At 39.2% G+C, this 14,072-nt stretch overlaps 1 protein-coding gene across 2 annotated transcripts in view; it reads left to right on the top strand.

Moving 5' to 3' along the window:
- Nucleotides 1–14,072, top strand: part of MAGI2 (membrane associated guanylate kinase, WW and PDZ domain containing 2) — a 760,760-nt gene that overhangs the window by 591,642 nt on the left and 155,046 nt on the right. For both annotated transcript variants that reach the window (XM_074161622.1, XM_074161614.1), the window contains exon 7: nt 8,978–9,035. In XM_074161622.1, coding sequence (XP_074017723.1) covers nt 8,978–9,035 — 58 coding nt within the window. The remainder of the gene's footprint in view (nt 1–8,977; nt 9,036–14,072) is intronic.

Below are 14,072 nucleotides of genomic sequence, written 5' to 3'. Positions count from 1 at the left end.
AGGCCCGGTGAGACAAATGAAGTCATGAAACAAATGTTTCTAATGTTGATTGAAATTGTAATTACACTTTAGTGTTGCCATTTTGAAAATAAGTCAGAAAGAAGGTAAAATAACCTTTTTGACCAGGAAAGATGGTTAGGGAGATGAAGAAAAGGGGTTGTCCTCTGTGCAAGGAACAATGTGGATATATGGAGCTCTCCCATGGGATGGATGGATGGCTGATGGAGAGTTTGTGGGTCAAGATCAGAGGAGAGGCTGGCAGGGGAGACTTGGTGGTAGGTTGTTATTACAGACCCCCTGATCAGGGTGAGGAAGTGGATGGAGCCTTCTTTAAACAACTCAAAGAAGTCTCCGATCACAGATTCTGGTTCTCATGGGGGACTTTAACCTCCCTGACATCTTCTAGATGGGCAGCAAGGCAGGAAACAAGCAGGCAACAAGACGTCTGGTGGTTTTCAGGGGTAATTTCTCAATTTAAGTACCAGATGGGCCCATAATGAAGGGTGATACACAGCTGGACCTGCTGTGAACTAACAGCAAGAACTAGTGGGAGATGTGATAATCAATGGCAGCTTTAGCTATAGTGACCACAAAACAGTGAAGTTCAAGATGCTGTGGCAGAGAAGCTCAGGACACTGGCAAGTGACAGGCCCTGACAATGTCCCTGACAAAATCATGAAGCAAGTCCTCTGAGAACACATTTCTGGGCACCCAAAGGAGAGGATGGTGACTGGGAACAGCCAGCGTGGATTTACCTGGTGCAAATCATGCTTGACCAACCAGATTGCTATGCTAAAATGACTGGATTTGTGGATGAAGCAAAAGTGGTGGATGTCATTTACCTTGACTTCTGCAAGATCTTTTGCACTGTCTCACACAGTATTTGTGTATCACACTTAGGGCATTAAAAATCTGGATGGATGGAGAACAGCACAGGTAAATAATTGGTTGCGTGGTGGGGCTCAGAGGGTAGTGGTTAATGGGCCATACTATACCTGAATGCTTATGCAAGAGGAGTATTGCAGGGGTTTATAGCAGAGTCTGTCCTGTGTTGACATCTTTATGCACAGTCAGAAGGAGGAAACAAAGTCAACTTTGCAGGTGACCCCAGGGGGACCAGTCAACATGGTCAAGGACGGGGCTGCCATTGAGGGACCTAGCCAGGCTGGAGGAACGGGCCAGCAGAAACCTAGCAAAATTCAACAAAGACAAATGCAAAGTCCTGCATCTTGTCAGGAAGAAAATCTTACAGCATCACGGGTTGGGAACTGAGTAGTTAGGCCGCATCTGTAATACTGCATCCAGTTGTGGGACCCCCAGTACAAGATAAACTGGATTGATACACAGAACTGAGTTCAGCAGAGGGCCACCAAAGAATGTCAGGGGCAGGAGCATTTGCCCTGTGAGGAGGGGCAGAGGGTAATCCTGTTTCCCCTTTAGTAAAGTTTGGCACTGAAAATAGCATTAAAATGTGTCGTTTGGGGTTTTTTACAGAATAATAGGCTTTTTTCTCTTTGTTGTACGAGAGGTTAAGAGGTGAGCAGCTAGCTAAAGTGTGTTGAAGCTCATATATGAATTTGAGATACTAGTAACAGAATACCTAGCTGCCTCCCATGAGGTCTAGCCTGCACTATTAGTAGCTACATACTTTTATAGGGCTTTTTAGGTCAGTAGCCAAACTGCGGGTTTTAGATTATATAATAACAGTAAATTCAGTAACTCCAGCAATTCACAGGGTATGTTGTTAAACATTTAACAGCAAAGGAAATAATATAAATAAATGAAGAGACTGAAAAGCAAATAGAAGAAGAAAAGCCTAACTTCATGAGTTCAGGCAGTTATTAGGTAGAAAACACTGGTTTGTAAGAAGGCTGAATTGATACAGTCAGTAATGAGGTACAAGCACTGGAAGATTTGAACATCCAAAAGATCAAAAAGAATGTTTCTTTTCAGTCTGTTTTCTTCAAAGTCTAAAGAATATAGCATAAGAAAAGCTGTGTTAATAAAATCAGTTTCAAAGGCAGAATCTTTCACATTGGAGCTGTACGTGGCATGCAGCAAATCTGCTGAACTTCAGGAATAGAAATTGATAATGCAGCGTGCATTTGATGTTCTTGGGGCTCCTTTTCTGCTGGTAAAATGACTGTGCAGGTGACACATGCATGTCTGGACTTTGAAGCAGCTGGCGGTGTCATCACAGCTCCTCGGCATGCGTGTGAGTAACCGCTGGGGCACGTGCTGAGCTTCTCCAGCAGGTTCGCATTCTGCACTGAGAGTCATCCCGAAGTGACTCCACTCCTAGCAGTGCCAGTTTAAGGCTAGTAGCTGTGAGGGTAAGAGTTTCAGTGACTCTGTTCAGATGTACCCTTTGTTATATTAAAAATGAGATAATGTGTAATTAACACAGAATTCAGAAATTACCCCAAACTATTCTTGGAAGCTAAGGCACATTGCTGTTTTATTATTCCATGGAAGCCTGGATGCATTCATATCCAGTCTCCTGGGCAAGAACTTGCAGCTAAAAATTGAGATCTTTTTCAGTGATTCCTAGTGATCTCTATTTCCCCAGCAAAACACTAGTCACTTTAGTGGGAATTGTGACATCAATAAGGAGCTGATTTAAGCTTCTCTCTCCCCAGACATTCTGTAGTACAAAGTACTCAGCACCAATAACACAGGACTAAGGACAGAGAACAAGTGGATAACATGATTTGATGAAAAAAATTTCAAGTTTTAACAATAAATATTTTTCAGTGTGTATTTCTGTTTTCCTTGACTCTATTATTTCTAAGTGCATGAGAAACAGGATTTTGTAGTTTATTTGGAAAATTTTAACAGAAACTCTAAGCTGTCTCCTTGAAAAGATCCACACAGACTACTCTGACCAGCATCAGCTATTGCCCACTAAACTGTTGAGAATTGAGTTCTTTATTAAGGCTTTATTAAGGAAACCATCTCAGGCAATGCCTGCAATAACCTAAGTAAATTCTCAACATATAAGGTATTTTTTCCCTTAATTCCTTTTTAATTGCCTTTTTTTAAATCTGAATTAGTAGCTAACAAGCCCTTTTTGAACTCTTTTTTGGTAGTTAAAACTCAGTAAATCAGTTGGTACTTTTTCACTGTAGTAATGCAAATCTTGATTAAACATTATACAGTTCTGCATGTCAGAGGGATCAAGTACACCCAATGGTAAAAATATCCTTGCTGTTGGCAACTTGGTAACAATGCTGGGAGAAGAAGATATTATTGAATTGATAGTAATACTTAGTAATCTACTAAGGATCTACTAAGTAATCTGTTAAGGATGTAGCATGTCAGAATAAGCTACACAGAAGGAAGAAGATGCATTTATCAGATATGAATGTTACTTAGACATTTGTTTCCATTGTGCAAGAAGAAATTATGCATAATGTCATTGTATTTGTGATAATAAATTGCACATAAATGGTTTGTGATTACAGACAGAACATAAACAGTCATGACTGTGAAATTTGCTGGTATGAAAATGGCAGCTGGAGAACATGAGTTTAATTGAAATTGAGCTTACATGGCTTGGCTTGGAGTTGGTACATTCCCCAAGTTTTCCAGATCTTCCATTATAGGAAGAATGAATTGGTTTTGCTATGGAGGTGTGGTTGTCTATCCTGCCTTTGTTGTTATTTTCACTGAGACAGTGAATAGGCTTCCTTTTTTTTTAATCTAATTTATTTTCTCCCTCAGTTTTTGATTTGTCTACTAGCATAGGGAAGTCCACGTTAGTAATTGCATTTTCCAGCTTAGGCAGTGACATTTAAAACATGGCTAAGGGGAGGAACCTATTGAGGTAGTATAAGGAATTTTACCATAGCATGCACCTGTTGAATTTTTGGGGGTTTTCTTGGAGCTCCCAGATGGTACATAGATAGGTGATCTAGCAGAATTCACACAGGCATGTGGATAGTAGGTTAAATACTGATTTTCAGTGAGCAATGTTATCCTCTCTTTCCTTATGGCAACCTGTAACAGAAAGTTTCAGGAGGAACACAGCAACTACTATATCTGTTTCATGTATCCGCTGGGCAATGTGGACATGCACTATTGAAAGCATTCAAACTGGACATAGAATCATAGAATTGTTTAGGTTGGAAGAGACCTTTAAGATTATTGAATTCAACCATTTATGTAACACTGCCAAATCCAGCACTAAACAATGTCCCTAAGCAACACATATACATGTCTTGTGAATACCTCCATGGATAATGACTCAGCCACTTCCCTGGGCTTGACAACACTTTTGGTGAAGAAATTTTTCCAAATATCCATCCTAAACCTATTCTGGCACAACTTGAGGCTGTTTCCTCCTGTCCTATCACTTGTTACTTGGGAGAAGAGACCGACCCCCACCTCGCTACAACCTCCTTTCAGAGGGAGCAGCACAGGATGCCATGAGCAGCATCCGCTCCCTGGGAATCTGTGCGCTGTGCCTTAGGGTATTGCAGGCAACTGTTTTTTGTGTAAGCTATGCAGTGAGGAACACTGGTTTAGACTTACAGATAAATATTTGCCAAGACTATATCTCTTAAAAAAACTGGAAGAGCGTGCAACTGAGTCGGACTGTGGAGCTGCACGGTATTTTATAACTTTTAACCCAGTTCTTTTGATAACCTCTGTAGTAGGTAACTGACCTGAAATGGCAAAACTGAATTTGAAACAGGAAGAAAGAAAAGAGAAGAGAGAAAGCAAGAGATAAAAAAAACCACAGGCTGTTGAGTGGAAAGATACAATATTTCTCTGAAAAGTCTCATATATAAATTAGAAAAGGATTCCTGACCTGTGCCTGGGTGTTAACATGGCAGGTGAACCAAACTCATGCTGACTCCCACAGCTTCCACGTCCTTACTGACAGCATTTTCAGGAACAGCAGGCATTATATTTTCTTTTTCTCTCTCCTACTATATTCTTTTGTACTATACAAATATTTTGATTACAGCCGATTCAAGAAATATGCTCTCGTCTTTCTTTCCAGCCTGTCAGTAGGGTAGTGACACGATGCTGGCTGTTGTTCTGAAACCTTGAGAGGTATTTATGACTCTCTTTAACACAGTTAGTAGTTCATAAACTTCAGAAAAATTAATCTTTGGGTTTGGTATTATGCCTTTACACCTTTGTACATTGAGATCCAAAAGGTACTCCTTCCTTCATCCCCAGAGAAGTTTAAGTGGCACCATCAAAAATCATTCTGAAACACAACAGTTTCTGAAGGCAGAATAAGAGCATCTGGACCATTAGCATAAGCAGGCTGTGATGAGAAGACACTACCACTGATTGTTCAAGTGACCTGCTTGAATTCATATTAGTCTTACCTTTCTTTTTTCCTTCTTTCTTTCTTTGAAAATACAAGGGCTTTTTTTTTTACCATTGGGTATTTAACTTCCAGAAATGCAGCTCCTTCTGCATTTAAAAGCTTACCCAGATGCACACTGAGAAAAGTGCCTTATTAACAGCTTCACATTTTTGATCTTCTTTTTTTTTTGTATGACTTGCTGCAGTGTTAGCTAGATGCTGCTTCTCTGGTAAGGAATAAAGCATGACATTTGAAAACTGGAGCATGTATACATACTATACAGATTATCCAGCACCTTTCCATCCACTTGTGGTATCAGCATTGCCAAACGCTGGACAAGTAGTGATTTTTAAACGGTGATTTTACAAATGTTCCTGAACAGGCCCTCCACTGGAGGATTTCACTGAATTTCACTGAATTTTTAGAGTTGGATAGGAGGAGATTTGTGGGAATGCAATGTTAGATGTTGAAGACTGAAAATAAAGGATAGAATTTTTTTTCCTTCTATACAGATAAATTCTCCTGGAGTCAATAGAATTGAAAGACATGGATGGTAAAAGTGTTTGAGCTCTTGAAAATGAAGACTTCATATATAGCATAGTAATCATGAAACTGTTGGTTGCAGAAAGTATACGTGAACTAGCATGGTAACGCTACCAAATGAATAGCAGAATTTTTTTCATTTATAGCTCCCTATCCAATTCAAAATATGGAGGCCAACAGTAATCTCCTTCACAAGTGCTATATAAAAATTCTCTTTTATAAATGTTTACTGTTCACTCTCATCCCTAATGATTGTCACTGAGAAAAGTGAAATGAAAAAGAGAATATTTAATGCCCTCACCACTAATTTGGCAAATGCTTAACTTCGTATTTTATGAAGCACTAAAGTATTTCTGTCCTGTAATCTTTCATTTCAATGGTGGAATATGGAATAGATGCCACTATTTAATGTAATGAAAAATAATCACAGTGCTCCTGAAAGCAAATGTAGCAGAAGATTCTTCTAACAGAAGCTCTGTAGTAAACTACACTCCGCTAACCTTATCTGGCATACTTTGGCGGGTGCATAGACCTTAGGGTTTATGCTCTAGCAATTCCATTTTACTGGTCAACACAGAATTTTAATTAAACATAGCTTATAGGCTGTATCTCAAATGGAAAAATGAAATTAGGGAATAGCCTTATATGGAGTTTATATCTCTCTCTCTTATGGTACACAAAGGTAATTTTTTATTTCCTTTCTTCTGAAACCATGACTATTTTATGATGTTAGATAATTGGTGGTTGAATCCATGCATTTAAAAATGTGTTCTCCATAATATGTCCAATTCATTAAATTTTTACAGACTTTTACAGTAGAAAATAGGTTTTGCCATTTGCCTTCTCAATATTTGTGCCAGTTCATAAATACGGTTATGCATCATTACTTTACGAAAAAATGGGCCAATAGGTTAATAGTAAATCTGCAAATTATTTCAGATTTGCATAAATACGTAAGATAAAATATGTCCTCTGCATCTATACACTTTAAAGTGTATACATTTACAGAAAGATACGTACTTTTAAATTTGGGCAAAATATCTACTTTTTATTTTTCATTGCATAATTGGAAAAAACTCCATCTACTAATACACTTTTGCAAAGGGACCTCTGCACACATATGTCTCTCTCTGTGTATGTGTGTGCGTGTGTGTATTTTTAAGTATGTACAGATTTTACCTGTACCTGCCTCACTTTTCTCTAAAGGAGTGTAATTTTTGATGGCCAGATATGAAAACAACATTAAGTTAATTAGGGGGAGAAAACCTTGCAAGGTTACATGAAAATAAAATGTACCTATGGCATTTAAACTAATACTTTATATTTATTCTGTGTCATGGGGTTATAGCAATTTATTGCCTTATTTATCATGAATGCACTGGGAATGAAACTTACTCTTGGGGCAGTACAGGATTTGTGCATCAGCTGGTTTATTTTTGAATATTTAGGGATTACAATCCACAATCTTGTCTCGGGATATACAGGACTTTGTGGGAAGAGTATCGATCTCCTACAGATTTTACTGAAGTTCTGGGCAGGTCTGGAAAGAATAACACCAGGTCTTTCTAATGTTTGGTTGCTTGACGATGAGCCAGTGACATGCCCTTGCAACAAAGCAGGCCAACAGCCTCCTGCGCTGTATCTGGCAGAGCATTGCCAGCAGATCAAGGGAGATGATCCTTCACCTCTGCTCAGCACTGGTGAGACACAGCTGGAGTTCTGGGTCCAGTTCTGGGCTCCCCAGTACAAGAGAGACATGGCCATACAGGAGAGAGTCCAGTGAAAGGCCATTGAGACGATAAAGGGACTAGGCCATCTCTCCTATAAGGAAACGCTCAGAGAGCTGGGACTGGTTGTCCTGGGGAAGAGAAGACTCAGAGGGATATTATCAATCTAGATAAATACGTGAAGGAAGGTGCAAGGAAGGCAGAACCAGGCTCTTTTCAGGGGTGCCCACCGGCAGGACAGGGGGTAAAGGGTACAAACTGAAATACCGGAAATTCTGCTTAAACAAAAGAAAAGACTTCTTCACTGTGCGAGTTATCAAACACTTGACAAAGTTGCCCAGAGAGGTTGCGGAATCTCCATCCTTACACATATTTAAAAGCTGATTGGAAATGGTCCTGAGCGACCTGGTCTAGATGGCCCTGCTTTGAGCAGAGGGGTTGGGCTACACAATCTCCAGAGGTCCCTTCCAACCCCAGCCGTTCTGTGATTCTGTGACCTGCTTAAATACCTTATGCTACATTTATTCCTATGAAGTGACAATAACAAAATAGCCCTGACAAAAGCAGTTCAGGGTGCAGACTTGTAAAGATTTCAAAGCTAATATTCTAAGAATAATAGGAAAAATTGAGCACTACATTAAAGAAGCCCTTGAGCTTTTATTTACAAATTTGTGGAGTTCATCTGCCAGTCTTTGGCAGAGGGTTCCTGAATGTTTTGGATAACAACAATTAAATATCTTCTCTATTTCTGCAAAATGTAAAATTAGTTTTAAGGCCAGAAGATGCTATAAGATCTTATTTTGGTTTGTACTTCCGTGTGCTACTATATACTCTGATGTCCCTGATATACAACTAAGCTTTGGAACAGGATGCTTTTGGAGGCTGTGGAATTGCCATCACAGTGAGACAAACAATACAAACTTCTCAGGAACATTTAGGTATACTTACATGGCAGAAGGCAAACTCTTTTTGTTCCATCAAGTCCAACTTTTCCAGGATCCCTAGCAAAGGAAAAAGCTCAGAAAGCAAAGTACTTTTTTTGTGTGTTGGGAAAACAGAACGTCCTTACTTCATCTGGTGGCCATGTCATACAAGATGTGCTACCGTTGATGGCTGGCACAGCTTTTGGAACAATAAAGTAGATCAACTAAATATGTTGTTCTGGAGACTGAGATCGGTGTTTGCATGCCAGTTTTCACGTTACTACTACTTGTGGCTGTCATGGTATGTATTCAAGATTTGGCATTTGCTTTGGTCACTGTATCTAATTTCACTGCCAAGTTATTTCCCTCAATGCCCAGAGAAGATCCGCAGTTTTGTTACTAGAAATCTTAACATTCTGTACTGCATTTACTGAGAGAGATAACTCTTTGTTTTTCAGAGCTTCCGTATGGCTGGGAGAAAATTGATGATCCCATTTATGGCACTTATTATGTTGAGTAAGTTCCCAAGTTCAATATTAAGTTGCTGTTAATATGTTATAACCTAATACCAGTATCCTCTGCAGTGCTTAGCCTGGCAAGGCATGGGTACAATTACTTGGCATGTTAAACTGAAGGTATACCGGGAATTCTCAGTCATCAACATAGCTAATGTGTCCAAATATATTCAGTGTGTCTCAAATCAGTGACTAAGTCATTCAGTCATTCTCCTTCTCCAGGGTCTGATTTCATGGTATCATTCCAGATAATACTTGTACAAAGATCATATTCATTAAAGAAATATTGTATTTTCTATGTAAGGTTTGGATATCCAGTGAGGTAAAGATCTTGTTAAGCAATGAAAAGAGAAAAGCATAATCATTTTAGCTTAGTTAAGATCCTTTACTAGGTAATCTTTCCTTGCTGCAAATCAGATGTTTACACTATTTGTACCAGAAGGCAGGTTATTTATACACTGCATATAAAATTTTAGAGATGATGTGTTTTATTTTGTGCTGAAAAGTGCAGCTGAAAATAAGAGAATATACTTTTCTATTTTCACAGCACAATCCTTGCTTTCATTATTTTCAGATTTTATTTTAGTCGTGAAACAAGTAAAAAAAGATTCTTAATCCTCTGTGCAAAGGGCAGCAGAAAGCTTTTGTTTGTTCTGGCCAGTTCCTACATAAAATAAGTAAATCAGAGAGACGGTTTTCTCTGCTTTTTAGCTGATCACAGTGAATAAGACTTATGCAAAGTGAATCTAGATTCAAAATCATGATACCTGTTCAGAGTGGTCAGTTCTCACTCTGCTCTCTGCACAAAGTATACGGAAGAGGAGGGAGAAAGCCGCTCCCCGTCACTGTGCAGACAGCACTTTGGAAGACTGAGAAAGATCTATCCACTAGTTCCTTTTTTTAAAGAAGAGGGATCTTTAGAGAAGATGGCCCCTGACCTAAAATCTCAATTTCAAATCCTGGCACTCAAGCAGTAAATTTATTCTAATTGTTTCATACAAAATAGAAAATTTTAGTTTGTGCGTTGCATCATTCCCTTTGTCTCTCGAAACCATACCGATACTTGGACTGCAGGATCCCTCTGGACAGATACTGGGGCTGCAGCTTTTCCAGACCTCAGGATACACTAACATTAACATGCACAGGGCAGAGCTGAATAGAGAGCTCAAAAAAAGATCTGATTTCTGGAGGGTTAAAAGATTAAGATTCCCTCTTCTTTACTGCTGTAACAGCAGCATCTTTTGGATGCCCCTGCACCTTGCCTGGCCCTCCTACAAAGCAAACAAACAAATGAAAACAGTGTCTGGCCACTGCCCTGCTGACTCCTTCTGTCCCATCCTCCAAATGCAGGAACACCTGCTCTGCTTATTTGTCCCCGGTTTGTTCCCTGTCCTCAGGTGAGAGAGCCAGCAGCCCCATCTGCTTTGCTGCTCAGCCCGAATCAGCTTAGTCAGTCCAGATTCAAGCAAAAAGATAAGTAAGTTTTTGAAGTCCTCACATAATGCCATTAAATTACCCTCTCACTTTATGCCTGAGTTCTTTTATGATGTCCCCAAGTAGCTAGGAGCTGGAGTTCTCATATCTCTTTGTACTTAACCCCCCCTGAAGATTTCTGCACGTGCAATTATGCAGCTGCTGGGTGTAAGTCTTCTGCCCCCAGTGGTTTTTAGTGTATTTTTGGCGAATAACAGGTGTTGTGCAATTTCTGTGCGTTAATCTCTTAGTGAGACCCCGCCTTGTTGTTAGCGCAGCCCAAGGCATTCTGGCACCAGTGAGGCTCACACTTCACCGCAGAGTCAGAAAAGGAGAAGTATTAAACTCCATTTCATGTCCATCCACAGGTAAACAGACACAAGGCACCAGGCCCAGATGTTATTATGCAATTACCTACTTTAAGGTTGTTAATGCCAAATTTATTAATCCTACCACAGATAAGATTTGTGAAAAGATATATCAAAACTACTGCAGGCTCACAGGGTTTTAGAAGTGAAATGGATGTTCACAGGATGGCATTAAAACTGCAGCAGTGCTAAATTCATAAGGAGTTTTATAGTCAGTAAAATGTAGCTGTACTTTAATTTGCTATCTGAGCTCAGTAAGTTTGAAACAAAGATTGCTTTCCATTTTTCATGCTAAAAAGTGGCAGTGACACCTTTTTTATTACCAGTATTCAACAGCTGAGTTCATTTTTAACTAGATAAAATCAGATTACATTAAACTCTCTTAATTATGTCATAAAACTGGTTAAATCATGAAAAGTTAGGTTAGGAACTTTCACACATTCAAGCCCAGTCCAACTTTACATGCAGGTCTTTAAAACTGTCAGTGAAAGATGGGCGTGTACTCTGTTCACTGAAATATTTGTATCCCGTGGGAAGTTTGTAAGGATGAGCAATGAGGCAGACAGACTCAGGTTCACCTTACAAGGGCCAGCCATGCTCAGCTCCAGTATTCTGAAATTAGTGGAAAAGCTAAAAAAGAAACAAAGAAAAACCTTCAAAGGTCTTGCTAGCAAAATTAATAAAGACTAATCACAATGTATTTGGAAATTCCGTTAAAAAATAAGGTCCCCAGTAAACACCCTCCCTTAATCATGCATGAATGTAGGTGTGAGGCATTATTAAAATTTTCATTTGCCTTGTTATGCAGGTCCAGGCTTCATTTTTAAGGTGTAGACGTTTGACATATATGATAAGTGTTTGCTAGAGATGGGTTAACTTTCATGCAATTTTCTCTTAATTTATAAACTAAGAACTAGCAGCACTTAGCTGTGCAGGGCTATGGAGAGAATGCAGTTATTTGGGTGCACTGGGTCTTTCAGCATTCTAATTGCCAAAAGACTATTTCCCCCTTAAAGGATGATTAACTACAACACAGAGCTCAGTTGCCAGACATGATGTCCTTAAGACAACAGCTAAATTTGCCATACAGGTATTTATTCTGGAAAAGATACCTCCTTAACTTACAATTTCTGACAACACTCTGTTAATACTCAAATAGAAAAGCTTATTTCAGGTCTTTTTGTCGCTATAAAATATCAGTAAATGGAAAACGTGAATGGAAAGAGGACTTGGACACTAACAAATTATGCATCAGCATGTCCATCTTTTAGGCATTCTGATCCTTAGAATTACCTTGGTGGGTTATAGGCAACAATTTCAAAAGCTAGAGCAGCAAACTACCAAAAAACCATATACATTAAAGTGGCTAAGAAAAAGAGACAGGTTGAACTCCTGCTGATGCACATGCTTAGATGTGCTACCATTTTTGGCAGGGCTCCGTATCTTGGCCATCAACTAAAATCTGCATATTAGGCATTACTGGCCATAAGCGTCCCAAGAATGTGTTTTAGTTGTCTTAAGAATATCTAACATGAAACACCTCGACAAAAACAACTTAGACTGGCTGCATTCACTGATGAGATGGCAGACTGGTGCCTATGTCTTATAGGATGGCTGGTGGTGATAATACCTACTCATAACACAAGAGACACTATTTCAACTGCACAGCTAAATGCAGCCCAAAACCAAAACCAAATCCTACCTCTGAGGGGTTGTCCCCAGTTGACACACTGCAGACTAACAGTAGCACCAGCCACCCCTTCTGCTCTGCAGAGGAAAATTCAGGGTTCCTGGAACCAGAAAGCAAACAAAAGGTGGCATGATTCTTCTGTACAGTCACAATGGCCCTAGGAGGAATTAGTTGGACTCTCATCTTTGGATTGGGCTTTTATGTTTAACATGCATGGTATAAAATAAAGGAAGAAAAGTGAAGATAGAAATGCTCACTGAATTAGATACTGTGAACAAGTAATACATTTTTGGATCACGTCCAAAATCTATTTTAACCACAAAAGCACTTATTTGTAACCATCTCTAAAACTTGCATTTGGCTTGCCTTGTTAAGGCCTAGGTTAGTAATACCTATTTTGTATGCAGTTGAAGTAGCTAGATGAAAGGCTAGAATGTCCTTTCAAGGGAACTACTTAGCTTAATAACATCTTTCTCAGGTAAACTCATCAGTAGCAATATTTCTGATTTAGCCATGAAGCTGTATAGCACTTAAAATTGTATGAAAGGGAGGTGCTTCATGTCTCATCAGTCTAGGGGCATAAATCTAGTGTTCCTGACTGATAAAAATGACTGATTATCAGTATAATTTTCTTTTCTTTGACTCTTCTTGGACACAATATTTAATGCAGTTGTTTGAATTTGTTGGAATTCTCATATTGTGCTTTGGAGACTGTACACTACCATAAAACAATCAAAAGACAGGAATAAATTTGAGTTAAGGATGACTAAGATTGCACCAGTACCTTGAGGTGCTTCAAGTACCTCTGCTAGCCTTCCTGTCTGATCTGCTAGGACAAAAATGTCATTTTCAGGATAGCCATTACTGAAGACATTTCTGTGTAAATGGACTAAACCACAACTTAAACTCTACCTGCAAACTGCAGAGAGACAGTGGATAACAGATTCTAGCTGTGATGTTAGTACCACAGGAACTGATGTTCCTTGAGCCATGGACACACCCTATATTAGCTAAAATCCTGTCTTTTTTTATACCACAGAACTACATATAAGTTGTAACTTAGGTCTGCAAGAGGCCTCCTGCAGCACTGAGATGTGCCCTGCAACTACAGCATAACACTGAGCATAGTGCAAGGTCCTAAATGCAGATCTGTAGGGTGATCTTGGTTATCCGTTACATCTGCGTAATATTGCACAAAAGCTATAGGAAACCCATGCTCTTCTGGCAGGGCAGCTGAAGACTAGGGCAGGATACTTTAGAGTCTCTAACATAATACATGATTCCTATGTTGAAGCAATTAACCCACTGTGTAGCAACCCTGGTTTTAACCTTATCAAATGCCAACATAAAAAAAAGCTAGATATTTTACCCCATATCTGCTATTGGAAGCTGTTTTGTATTTTCACAATTCTGCTTGTAAGAAGCCTACAGATTTCAAGTCTGAAATCCTGACATCTTTAATACATTCTAGTATTTACTTCCAAATGTATTCCTAGAATGCAATTAT

Source organism: Numenius arquata, chromosome 2 (assembly GCF_964106895.1).
Source record: "Numenius arquata chromosome 2, bNumArq3.hap1.1, whole genome shotgun sequence".
Taxonomy (NCBI): domain Eukaryota; kingdom Metazoa; phylum Chordata; class Aves; order Charadriiformes; family Scolopacidae; genus Numenius; species Numenius arquata.
The sequence above is the reverse complement of the archived record's forward strand: the minus strand, read 5'-3'. Positions and strand labels throughout refer to the sequence as shown.